The sequence below is a fragment of the Argentina silus genome, assembly GCF_951799395.1.
Source record: "Argentina silus genome assembly, chromosome: 7".
Taxonomy (NCBI): domain Eukaryota; kingdom Metazoa; phylum Chordata; class Actinopteri; order Argentiniformes; family Argentinidae; genus Argentina; species Argentina silus.
In genome coordinates this window covers 2,576,511-2,590,422 of record NC_139661.1, presented here as the reverse complement: position 1 = coordinate 2,590,422, position 13,912 = coordinate 2,576,511, and the positions used below count along the sequence as shown (strand labels likewise).

The window sequence follows — 13,912 nt, the reverse complement described above, 5'->3', positions numbered from 1 at the left end:
TATTAGGTCTTGTTGATGTGCCTGTTTGATTTATGGTTGGTATGATTTATGAATGATTAAAAAAAGTCAAAAAAGCTTGAATGTGTCTATGATATTCTACAGAGAGAAATTAAAAGAGATCAAAATTCTATTTATGACACACACACACACACACACACACACACACACACACACACACACACACAGCTCACACATGCACATACACATACACACACTCCCAGTCAAATTCAAACAACTACTGCCTTCCATTTCTGCAGTATTTACCCATACACACACGCTTATCATGTTTGTTTAAAAACATGAATCCAAAATATATGTACTGTTTACATTTTTACCAAATGCATTCAAAATGTTACTTTCCAATGTATTGAGATCACCCAACAATGTCACCATAGGTATTTTTGGGGTATGTTGATAGGAACTGTGGGACTGTCAGGTCAATTATAGTGATTGGTCCAATGGCTTCTCCTGTTGTGAAGTCTCATTAGTCGGTGGGTGATGCCATTGAGCTTGAGGTCTGCTCCAGGGAAACACTTGGCAGTTGGCAAAGACACAATACATAATGAGTGCATAGTCTCACTGAAAACAACATCTTTTTTCTATTGCCAAGGCACCAATAACAGTCAGTCTATGTGGACTAACTGAGATCTTTATTTACAGTATGCACGTCTGGAGAAATAAATTGGTGTACCAGCGCAATTAGTTTATTTTTCTGGAAAAACAGAATTGTTCAAATGGTTGTCTCTTCATTCGTCAAATGTTTGCCTGTACTGTGATTTCCCCGATACATCATCCCTTTGGGATGTAAAGGTTATTCAAAAACCTCCCCTCAAAGTTGATATTTTGAACTTTGACCTATTGGAGGTTGTATGAGGTGGCCGTCCTCTATAATCACCTCTTATCGTCAACACTACTGTGGTTGTCCATGTCCAAATGTACGTCATCAAAGCAGCTCTCCCCTCTAGCCTCTACAGTCTTTGAGGTAAGGAATAATCAGTCGTGTTGAACTTATCTCACTAATCCCTCATATGTTCTGGTCCGCCTCCATCTTGGGGAGGTCATTGGCGGTGCCCATGAACATGCTGCGGCCCCTCTCCAGCCGGCTCTTCTTGTCCGTCAGTCGGAAGGCCTCCATAAACTCGCCGATGTCAATGTTGCCGTCCTTGTTGGAATCTATAGTGACGGCCAGGTCTGATATACCCTGTTCTGTAAAGGGAATCTTCAGATAGGCACTCAGTAGCTTCCACGTCTGCCGGAAGTCCTCCATCGTGATAAACCCTGGGGGGGAGGAGGGAAAGACACGTAGAAAATGCTGGCTTTAGTTGGGCTGGATGACATACTAGAAGATCAGTGGGTTAATCCTCAATTTAGCTGGGAGAGGCAGGCACCACCTGCTGACTGACGTTGGCTTTAACCCCCTCGGCTGGATTACAGGCGGCTGCCCTCGATAAGTACCAGACTGATTATCTGGCTTCACAGTATGTGTACACTACATATACGCATCCCAGGATAAACACAGTTCCCAAATTACATCCTCTACTACCTGTAGATGAGGTAATCTCTTGTTGCTATTGACATGACCAATCAAAGCAAAAGCAGAGCAAAAGTTTAAAAAAAAAAGAAAGAGTGAAAGTCTATTCTCACCTGAGTTGTCTGTGTCCACTATTCTGAAGATGGTCTCAAGGGTGGAGCGATGTCGGTACAGGGTCTCCAGCAAACTCTGCTCGATGTGCTGAATGGGTCGACAAGGGGAGAATGGTCTGTGAATACTTTGATTATATTCTTTTTGAAGAGATTTATTCCATGATGTGACACGTGTTCTGAAAGGATGCTACACAGTATGCCTAAATACCGCACACAGACACTATCTGAGTAGGTAGTTATTAAGCTTGGGCTTCATCCCAATACTCTTACATGCCCCCTTTCTTTTAACCTTCCTCAACAGAGGTTCTACTCCTAATTCCATTGATGAGACACCTACAGTAGGAGAGCACTATCAGACACTACTTCATGTGACCTTGCCGAGACAAAACCTGTGGTCCTCTGAGTATGGCACAGTGAATGATTTGCCGTTTTACTACCTGCATGCTTGGCTCTTTTATAGCGAGTTCTTGGAACCATTCCTGATAGTTCAACGTGCCGTCAGGAGTCTTGCAGGTGATCAGCTGAGAGCCTAGCATCCTCCAGGGCAGGCCTAGGTGCAGCACGCTCTCCACAGCGGTGGCCCAGTCAGTCAGAGAGACCCGACCTGGGTTGGGGAGAGGGAGAGAAGGTTGGAGAGAGGGCAGGAAGGGTTGTTGGAGAAAGGGATAGAGTATTGGGTTAACCATCAGGTTCAACAAAGGTAAGTCACAGGTCTGTTACTCATGAAACTGGGATAGAATCGTGGGACTAAAAACCAGGAGATAGAAACCTGTTGTTTTGCTTGATGAGGATTACAAAGCTTAACATTCAATACAAAGGCATAGGCTAAAATTTCTTCACAGCAAGATATTCTACTGTATGTCATGAAATATAGACGAGTACAAGATAAAGGGGTAAGAGTTAGATTGCAATCAAAGTAAAACTTGATCCACTGGAACTTGATTATTTGATGGTGAAACTGATCACCTGTGTTTTCTACGTCAAAGTCTTGGAAGGCACTGATGAGGTTTGACTTGTGTGCAAACAACTGCTCTCGCAGAACCTTGAGGGCTGAATGCTCCGTCCGCCCCTGGCTGTTGACAGAGAAGAGGCAGAGCACATCATTAGAACTCAGACTCGCATCTTCTGTTTATTTATTTATGCATCTATCCTTTCTTCATTGTTAAAGTCCAGCTCCTGTTTTTCAAGGGAGACCGAGCCAAGATAGCAGTATTCCATCTCTACACCAAGTTACAGAGACCAATCTCATCCAAAGAGACAGCAATGATATGCCATATACAGTATATACTATCTCTATATACAGTATATCTATACACTCTTGAGATTTCATGTCTACTGCAGTATCACAGGGAAACCTTCTAAGGCTACTGGAATTGTGGAATTGTCCATTGTTTGTTGTTGTATCTTACCTTTGCTTCTGGGTAAGTTCTCGAGTCATGTTGCTGACCTGATACTGAATCAAATAAGGCACTAAGTCTGGTCCCAGTTTTATGTAAGCCCCCCTGTTGCTGCCCACCTCATAGTAGTTGGAAGCAGAGAAAATGGTGAGGACCTGTATAAAAAGTAACAATACAAAATAAGCACAAAGCATCATGAACTCTTTTACATGCTTGATAGGTTCTTGGATGTTGCTGCAATTGAGTACATTTTGACACTGTATTCAAATGCAGCCAACTTTAGGCCTACTTGAGAGAGAGGCTTATTTATATTGTAATTCTTAATGCTCTCCTTAGTGAAGTCAGATAACATGCTTCCCTTGGGGCTATGGTGGGCATGTTAGCATAATGGTCATGAAGAGATTTAGCATTTGAAAGATCCCATTACCCATCCCTATCAGTGGAGGGTGGTGGAGGTAGAAATCGGAGGGTGGGCTCATTGTAATGCATGGCCTCCCCTGATCCCTACTATCCCTGATCCCTACTAAACCCCTTGAGGCACCTAAAAGCTGCAGTCTGCATAGAGCCAGATACAGGTAGAGTAGATCTGATATAAATACTGCTCTATCTCACTGGTAGCATGTCTGTCTCACCCTGCGGTTGTGGCAGAACTCGTAGCCGTCCTGCTTGCACTCGTGGGAGCGGATGATGAGCTGCAAGTTGTGTCTGTTGAGGAATTCCTCAGTGACGTCCGGCCCCCAATAGCAGCCTCCTCCCCTCACCTCATTGGGTACGCAGCCGTCCTGAGACATGGGGTCACTCCACAACAGGTCCAGGATCTGTTGGTAAAGAAAGAGGTTGTGGCTGTTTTACAAATGGTAGGTTATAAGCTAGGGGTGAACTCCTAACTTCCTGGGTTGCTACTAGAAAATAGTCTTCCTGGGCTCTGGTTAGATATTATGTTTTTGTACAGTATATGAGTGTCACATTAACCTCTGAAGCTTTATACCCTATTTGACTAATTTCTACCAAAAAAACAGACCCAAACTAAACAGTTTATAACGTTAGAAATATGATGATCAGATGCAAAAGCAGGATGTCATTTGATCGGTAACACCTTGAAGTTTTGTATGGATATGCTCAGATCATAGTTCAGAATAACATATTACACATGACATGAGATAAAGTAAAACAATAATCAAATTAATACTGCAGCTTAAGAGGTTGCCTCTTATACCTGTGTAGGAAATGTGCTGTAAAGACTCTAGCAACAACATTAGGGATCAGCCTTTATTCCAACTCTGTAACAGCACATATAATAATCATAAAGCAATTACCAATGCACTGTGTAACATCATGGTAAAACAATGTTGCCACTCAAGTAACTTCAGATTTACTACACAGTTTCGGGAACCACTGTTCTAATGTGGTACAAACCTGAAACTCACAGGAAACACAAAATCAGAGAGCACTGCATAATGAAAGATTAATCGTCAATCATTATTTATAATCAGAATTAAATAACACACCTGGTAACCCCCTGCTGTAGCATTGAGTTAAAATACCAGAACAAGACATACCCACTTGGCATTGCCTTGTCAAACAGAGGCCTGTCCCAGAGTGTATGTGCTTATAGTAAGGATAGCCAACTGGAAAACAAGATAGCTGTCAAGGCAGACGGATTATTGATGCTTTGGCTTACAGGCACTTTAGCGTCATTCACAAACACAAGCATCATCACTGCTTGTCTTGAGTTAACATCCGTGTGACCGACTAGGATTATGTGGGTATTAAACCTGATTAATTTGCCTGACTCAAGACCAAGTTAGCCAATTGAGCCGAAGACTTCACTTTTGCTCTTCAGGGTAACATGCGTCCTCAAGTCCAAGGCAATCACACAATCATAGTTACACATAACCTCCTCTGCTACATATGCAGATATTCACCTGTTTCCACTCTTCCTTAATGGCGTCTACGGTGGATTCCTGAGATGATTCAGAGGAGATGGAAGGATTGAGGTTCCTGTTGGACTGGCTGTATCCGACCTTCAGGAAGCTGTCCTGACGCCGGCGCACCTCCAGGTCCTCCTCCACCGTCCTGTTGACCCTGTTGTAGAAGTCCTGGAGCGAGCGGCGCTGGAAGCTGTCCCGGTCGCCTAAGGGTTTGGCGTGGATGAGGGAGGTCCGCCGCTGGATGTTCTTGGTCAGGTCGTCCTCTGCGTCTGAGTCCATAGACAAGCGTCCCACAGAGCTCGGGCCCCTCCTCCTAGGAGGCCTCAGGGCTGACACATACTGGGGGAGCCACCGCAGAGAGCATCAAGAGTGAACAACACAACGGAGTGAATCTCAAACCAGAATTTCAGCAATGACATATGAAATGAATGACATCCATTTACTTATTTATCTAGGGTCTTAGTTAGCCGTGCAACAAAGTGTTTGTTTTCTTGTTGTTGTTTTCTTTCTTGTCATGAGTTTGTAGAGCAGCCTTGGGGAAAGAGGCCACCACTCACCCTGTGCCTGTCCACCCTGGCTATGAGGCAGAGGTCAGTCGTGTTAGAAATCCCCCCGTGGAGAATCAGCACCTTCTGATCGATCACTGCGGCCAAGGGCAACCAGCTGAAGATCTTCTGGATCAGCTTCAGGATCCGTTTGCCGTGCATCTGGGGGAAGACCCCAAGAGAAAGTCAGACCTACCCGGCCATAAATACGACATTGTTGAATAGATACTGTAAAAAGAGAATGTATGGTATCCATTGTGGGAGATTAACAGCAACTTTTTGTTCTGGCCAAAAACTGAGTTGTGACACCCGAAGGACCAGAGATCTGGGAAGTTGTAACTGTATTAATTTAGTTTTCAAATATGAATAAAGATCCATGAGGTAGAACACTTGAATAGGAGATTCAAACTGCTATGTGGAATTGCAGTCACCCATCCTCCTGACTCATTAAAACCCACACACTAAAGGACAGGTGACATCTTGGTTGGTGACCATATAATCTTCTTAGTTGCATAAAAGCATGACCCACATTGTATGCCCCTAGTAAAGTGAACAGGGTTTCCCAGTTAAACTCTAAGCTTACAGCAGTGGAAAGCCAACTGCAGTTTATCATTGATGCCAATGAGGCCATTAAATAAAGTAGAGAGATTGCCCTGTTGTTTCATAAGCAGGATAAAGAATGTGTGCCATGTGGTAAACAAACTTAAAGGAAAGTCTATAAGTACAATTAGAGTCCTACATGAGACTGAAATAAAACCTACCTTGTATTTCCCCAACACCTCCTTTGTGAAACCGTATCTAAACAAAGTGCAAAAAGAGGGTTGATACTCTGCGACTTTTCACATTAGGATAAGAAGATTGACTCTATAGTTGATCAATGTTGAACTGGACCTCAGGTTGACCATGTGGTCCTCGTGATTTCCTCTGTTGAGGTGAACGTCGCTAGGATACAAGAGCAGGAACGCAAACAGGATGAAGAGAATCTCCACAGAGTCTTTGCCTCGATCCACAAAGTCTCCATTAAAAACATAGGGCCTCTCCATTGATGGCATGCCATTCTAAAAGGTACACAACCACAAATCACAACAGGAATATCTTAAATGTACAGTACAGTATCACCTCATATCAGATTTTGTGACTGTTTTACTGTTATGATGAATGTCAGATTGATATAGCAAGTGCTAATGACTTACCTTGTAAAATATCAACAGCAGGTCTTCCAGTTGCCCATGTAAATCACCTGTAATACAGTAAAGCTGAATCAATACACAGCGGTATGTCCATCACTTAAGGGAGTAAAGAAAAACATTTGTTCAATATGAACTGAGCCAAACCCTGATCGCTCACCACAAATGGTGATTTCCTTGCTGTGGCAGGTGGAGATTCGACTGATATTTGGCAGCATTCGGAGCAATTTCCATGTCTCCAAGAGAAGTTGGAGAACATACCGCGAGTGGAGCTGCTACTGGGAGAAAGGTTTATGTAGTGAAGAGAACTTGTGATAAATAAAGCTAAACCATTCAAATTCAAGGTATCGCTCTCATTCAACGGTCACAGACACACACAACAGAGTTCAGAAGGTTGTGACCGATCACATCAATGAAGGATACACACAGAGTACATGGTGGCACCTACCCTCTTATTCCTGAAAGCATCCACAATGCCAGTGACTTGGTCCACTGTGAGAGGGAAGGTGAGATGGGGTCCTGAGTAGATCTCTGGCACCTCAATGTTCTTATAGCAGAAGAACCTCTCCCACTCTGTATCTCGGCAAACTTCATTTTCTCTGAAGATGTGACAGATCAGGTTTCCTGTTAGGAGGAAATAATAGTTGTGTACATACATGACATCTCCCAGGAGAGGTAATTACAACATGTTATAACATAACAACATTGTAAAAACATAAAAGCATAAATATAGGGTAATAGCATAAAACTTACGCTCGGTGCTAGATGCAGGCGTAAAGTTGTCCATGAGGTAGCCAAGGAAATTGTATAGCTGTGAAAAGAAGGGAGAGAGGACCATGATATTTCCTATGCATAGATATTCTATAAAGATGAGGTATCAACCACCCAATGTTATCTGAATGGGCACAAAATAAATGTACAGTAACCTAGACAAAACGTTTCTCACCTTGATTTGGGCCTGCTCCCCAGAATATTCAATAGACTGGAATATGTTCCAGGTGCATCTGCGCTTCATCTCCATACGGGCGACATACTGGCGGTACCAGCGCTGGATCAATACCGCAGCCTTCATCGCTACAGGACAAAGTAGAGAGGAGCTGTTCACGGGAGGGTCCAGCCCGACCCACAGATAGGAATGTATATGCATAGCTATGGCTGTAGATATATGAAGTAATATCCTTCCCATGCAGTGCTGTATCAATGAATTATTAAAAAAAAGAATCGATAGTGGAGCTAGTTAGAATTCTTCACACGTCGACTATTCTTGGGGATCTTTTGGGTAAGTCACTGAACCACTATACACACAGATGTACAGTATAACGGTGGTGTGAAAGTCGTGCTCATGAAGGGACGATTTCAGTGCTAGAGGAGCTGTTTATTTGTAGGATCAAAAGCACAACACTTGGTGTGTACTGTCATGTTCATACGAACGCTGGGAACTTAAATAAAACAGATCACAAATAGCCACTAAGACCACATATCTGTCCACTGATCTGCAAGTGCAGCAGACAGGGACCGGGATGAGCTGAGTTCCTGTGGTCACAAATAGCTCTTGGCTTTGATTCATAACGACTGATCACAACGACTGACTGATGATCAGATGAAGAAGGTGAAATAAGCATGGGATTAATGAGACATCCCAAGGAAGCCATCACAGACAGACTTAAGTGGTATGTGACACGTTCCAACAAGACCCTGACCAGACTTGACCCAGAATCACTTTGCTCTGACCATTTAATCTACTTCCTATTGTCAGCTACCTCACAATGTAAAACACTACGGAAGGGAAGCATTAGCTTACTTGTGACGGCTTCATGAAGTGTTGCAAAGAGAAAAAAAGGCATACAATCATTTAACATAGAATCATACAGGTGAGGATTTGAAATAGCTGAGGTATGGTCATGTTTATAAAAAAAAAAAGACAGTGAAAATGTGAAAATATATATATATACCGTACCAGTCAAAAGTTTGGACACACCTTCTCATTCAATGGTTTTTCTTTATTTTATTTTATTTTTTATTATTTTCTACATTGTAGATTAATATTGAAGACATCAAAACTATGAAGGAACACATGGAATGGAATTATGTAGTAAACAAAAAAGTGTTAAACAAACCAGAATATGGTTTATATTTTAGATTCTTCAAAGTAGCCACCTTTTGCTTTGATGGCAGCTTTGCACACTCTTGGCAAGTTTTTGTCCAAACTTTTGACTGGTACTGTATATATATATATAATATCTACTTCCTATTGTCAGCTACCACACAATATATATATGAGACCAGCTACTGTACAAGAAGTCAGGTGTACTTTTCTGAGGTTTCTGCTTCTGTTTGCATATCTGATTCGACTTTACGACGCCACTTCCCATGGCTGTTCCTGCCAGACACAAACAACCACAGTTTAGTGGGACTGACAAGAAAACAGGAATCTCATGTAAAGAAAGACAGGTACAGGGTAATGTCCACCTAGACAACCCTGTAATCTTGTTATCTTCTGGCTCATTCCTGACCCCTCTGATTGGCCTAAATCCTACTGGAGCGACTATGTCTGTATTTCTATGAAAGCTTATAGCATGAACTAGGCCAAATACGTCACTCTTGCCAGTTTGGCAAGGATATGGTACATACAGTATTTTATGTTTTGCAATATATTCACACCTGTCAATTCACATGCCATCATATTGCACAGTAGGTCACTACATGTTGTTGTCACATTGAAGGTCTTCATAGTGTCTGTGTTTCATAACTGACTGACCTTTTTGCAAGGTTAAATTCTACCAATTCTACCAGGTTCAAAACTACCAGAGAGAAACAGAGACATCTTTACATGTTCAATGGGCATGCTACATGAAATCTAACAACATCACTTTTCTCCAATCCACAAAAGACAATGATTAACTGATGGTTCAGTTTAATGATGCATGTCTCCTGAGAAACATCTTTCTTACCACTTAAAAATTAGATTTCATAGGTGTCCTCCAAAGAAAGTAGATAACTCACCTGGTCACTATATCTACCCTGTCAACAAGTTCCAAGGTCCTTCGGCCGTGAATGGTTGGTCTCAGGGTGTATTTCAGAAGCATTTGCGCCTTTGCATCTCTCTCAAGTCAGGCTTTGAAAGCAGAATACTACACCAGACCTGCTAGAGAGGTGAATAATAACATTCTCCACTATTTCACTACTGACTTGCTCTCTTGTTCTCTGGTGCGGTTTGTTTGGTCATATGGCTCACTGCAATCACTTAATCAAGGCAACAAGCCTCTAGTGGATTACCTTAGCTAATGACTTGATGCGGCTAGACTGTTCTTTATATAGATGGCATACTCTAGTGTAAAGGGTAGCATTTGTTGTTTTGCAACATACCAAGACATCAAACATTACAGGGGTGGTTCACTATTTTACAACGTATTACTACTTAAAAAATAGTCTATGGGCTAGGAGAAACTGCATGGTTCAGAGTTGGCCACATCACCTCAAATTAAATCTCTGACTTGGTTGGAAGTAATGTTCAGGTGATTTTTTGTTGTTGTTTCCCAATCACTCCTATTGTTTTTTGTTAGCGGTGGCTAATGTCGTTTTTTTTGTTAATGGTGGCTAATGTTAGTTGAATTCAGTAATGGCTATTTAAACAACTCTGGCCCATAGACTACTTTCAAGGTAAGGAACCATCTGACTATAAGGTGTAAAATAATGAACTATTCCTTTAACTACAGCTTCATGCTTTTTGAGTAAATGTGTCGATTTAATTTAATTATTTGTGTGTGTGTGGGTGTGGGTGTGTGTGTGTGCGTCAAAAGCTCCCTGCTTCCCCACAAATTAATCTACAGCGCACTGTATAAGTAATGGGACAGTGAAGCATTTTTTCAACTTTTGACTGTAAACTAAATCAGACAATTATTATGAGGTTAAAGTAGCTTTTATTTTATTTTATTTTATTTGTGAGCTTTTATTTGATGGTAATTGTGTTCATATTGGTTTCAACATTTAGAAATAGTCCCTCTATATTGAAATCTTTGCAAATCTTAAATATAGCCAAAACCTTAGGCATGCCAAAAATCTACAGTTTGGAACATCATTAAAAAGAAAGAACAAGCACTGGTGAGCTCAACAATCGCAAATGGGCTGGTAGGCCAAGGAAGACTTATACACTGGATGACTGAAGAATGCTCACTATAATTAATAAAAAATAAATAAAAACTCCTGTCCCACAGATCAGGAACACTCTCCAGGAGTGAAAGTGTCAGAGAGTACTATCTGGTCAGGTTACAGTTTTCTAAAAAGTACCTACAAAGCCTGCAGAGGTCTGGAAAAAGGTCAAGATACATATGGTCATGTACCAGAGTGATTGCAAGAGGAAAGTTTGGAGAAAAAAGGATCTGACTAAGATTTATAGCATGCCACCTCATCTGTGAAACATGGTGGAGGGGGGGCTATGGTTTTTGGCTAACTTGTCTTAATTGATTATGTAACTGCTGACAGTAACAGCAGAATGTATTTTAAAGTGTACAGAAAAATCTTGTCTGCATCAAGTATAAGCAAATGACTCCAAATTCATGGATGGCGCTTTATCATACAGTAAGACAATGACCCAAAACATACTGCCACAGCAACTAGGGAGTTTTTCGAGGCCAAAAAGTGGAAGGTTCTTGACTGGCCAAGTCAGTCTTCAGATTTAAATCCAATCTATATCAGCATGCATTTAATTTGACTGATGATAAGATCTTAGACAAAAATACCTCAAAACAAACAACAACTGAAGAGAGCATCCAGCGTCTGGTGGGATCAATGGGCCGCAGACTTCAGCAGTTATTGCATGCAAAGGCTTGTTGACCAAATACTAAACACGAGTCCTTGATTTGGACATTAATTTGAAATCCATTGGAGTCTATTTACCTTTGGTGCCCTGAAATAGGGCGGCTATGTATAAAAAGTGTTGTAATTTCTGAATGGTGAAACATGTACAAAAATACCCTTAAATAAAAGCTGACAGCCTATACTTCAACGTCATAGGAATTGTTTGATTTTAAATCCAAACGTTTGGAGTATAGAGCCAAAAGAAGAAAAAATGCTTCACTGTCCCATTACTTACACAAGGCACTGTATTTTTCTTTATGCTGACAGCTCCATGTTGAGGTTTATCTCATGGTTATGTGAGGATAAATGCGTGAGGATTTATAAAAGCTTTGGGAAAATAATTTGTTTGCAAATGTCAGCATTCATTAAATATCGCTGGATATGAGACAGACTGATAGAATGCAGCTAGCAATATTCTCTCTCACGCCCACAGATAATAAACAGTACAAATGTTTATGTACTGCATGGTAATACTAATCTAAGATATAGCAATATTATTCTTTAGTAATTCAAAGGAAATGTAAAGTAATCACTGGAATACAATTCGATTAATGTTAAAACCACTTGTTTTTGTATAATGCAAATGATTAAATGTGAAGTGATAACATTTTATTACTAAGTGTGAAGCAACATGTCAAGTGAAGGCCGTCCACAGATTCTTCTTTTCATTTCATATTCCTCATTCTAGCTATCCCACACTCCTGTCCCAGGAAGTTCATTTAAAGTGTCTATATTCACCATGTGTTATCTCCCAAGTCCCATGCACCATGAATTGAATAAAGTCTACACTGTAAGGTGCTCCTCCAACAAAGAGAGGTTTTTGGCATGTCTCCTGAGAAAGCTTCCTTGTCCTTGAACTGCAGATATGTATTGTGGGTTTCTGTCTGCAAGCATCTCCCCTTCAAATGGAGACCAGCTGTGCCACAGAGAGAGATGCCCACTCTTCAAGCCTTACTCCCACTGACAGGAGGAGTTGATTAACTGTAGAAGAAGATAAACAGCATAACAAAATGCAGCTTATTATGAATGACCTTAAAGCAGAGGTCTCAAACTCAATACCTGGACGGTATGTGTGTCTGCATGTTTCATAGTCTTCAGTGAGGACCTTGAATGGTTGACTGGACTGAAGCAAAAACATGCATACTGTACACAACAGCCCTCAAGAAAGTGAGTTTGAGACATTTGTCTTAATATCAACATAAAGTATTCTTTATGTATTCTTTATGATTCTTCTAAATATAGACGATTTCTGGTATTGCTTTTGTTTGTGCCTGCTGTTTATGAGAACAAGCCGTACTAAGATGTTTTTTTAACTTAATTTTTTTTGCTTCACATTAGCTGTGTTTACATTGCGTTAGGACGGTGGACGTGGTGCAGCTGCATGGACTATAGCCCATATGACCCTAAACAGCATGAAGGGAAGTCATTAGAGAAGATAGGGGTGTGATGCAGCTGTCCGCACCAGATATTTACCCAGTCTAAAGACATATTAAAGCCTTCGTGTTCCAGCAACATAGAGAAAATGAGTCTGCTTTTGGAGGCTTCCTCTGTGATGGCAGCCTGGCTGTGTCTGTTGCCATGTGTTTGTGTGATTTAATGCATCACTATGGACACTAGGCATGTCCTTTTCTGTTGTTCCCCGGTACATGTATGACATGGCTTGGAAACTGTGGCTTGGACACTGACTATCTGGATAACTGCTTTCAAAAATGGTCAACTATAATAGATCTGAAGATGCATAATGATTGCATTCCATTACACAAACAACATCACTTGTTCATGAGGGCATGGTTATGTTGAATGCATCTCTTTTCTTACCTCAGAGGGGAGGTGTTCAGTTCTGTGTTTACTGCAAAACACCTGCTGGAAAGGAGAGCTTTATCACCTTGGAGGCAACAGCTACACTGAGTATGTGACTGCCCCCCCCCCCACACACACACACCAAAAAAGAGCAGACAAAGAATAACAAATTGTTCTCTCTCTCTCTCTCTGTCTCTCTGGTATTTCTCTCATCCGATCTTACGTCAAACAATGTAAAATATTCCAAGGACGACCTGGTGTATGAATAGATAATACTGATGTTCCCAGGCTTGTTACTCCGGGCATAAAGTCACTCCTCATCATCTCCTCCTATTCATATTCATTAAACCATCCAGGATCACTTCACTCCAGCACATCTAAACAACAGTCGACTGACTAACCCACTGCATCTCTCTTGGAATACAACTGAAGGACCCTCATCATATCTGTTTAATAAGGATTCTGTCTTGGCTGTCCACCCTAAAAGGAGAGATGATTATCTTGCCATATCTGATGGTGGTGCTTTCTAGCTGGTCTTTGGGAGAGGCTTT

General features: G+C 41.4%; 1 protein-coding gene across 1 annotated transcript; it reads right to left on the bottom strand.

Moving 5' to 3' along the window:
• Window positions 1-1,024: 1,024 nt before the first annotated feature.
• Window positions 1,025-9,790, bottom strand: ppef2a (protein phosphatase with EF-hand domain 2a; the record flags this gene model as incomplete). The annotated part of the gene is made up of 16 exons (XM_083673236.1): window positions 1,025-1,278; window positions 1,645-1,732; window positions 2,082-2,248; window positions 2,611-2,717; window positions 3,054-3,196; window positions 3,674-3,859; window positions 4,967-5,311; window positions 5,530-5,679; window positions 6,279-6,315; window positions 6,409-6,575; window positions 7,153-7,328; window positions 7,458-7,515; window positions 7,651-7,778; window positions 9,016-9,084; window positions 9,495-9,505; window positions 9,708-9,790. 16 exons carry the CDS (start codon window positions 9,788-9,790, stop codon window positions 1,025-1,027), a joined length of 2,169 nt encoding a protein of 722 aa, XP_083529362.1.
• Window positions 9,791-13,912: the final 4,122 nt, after the last annotated feature.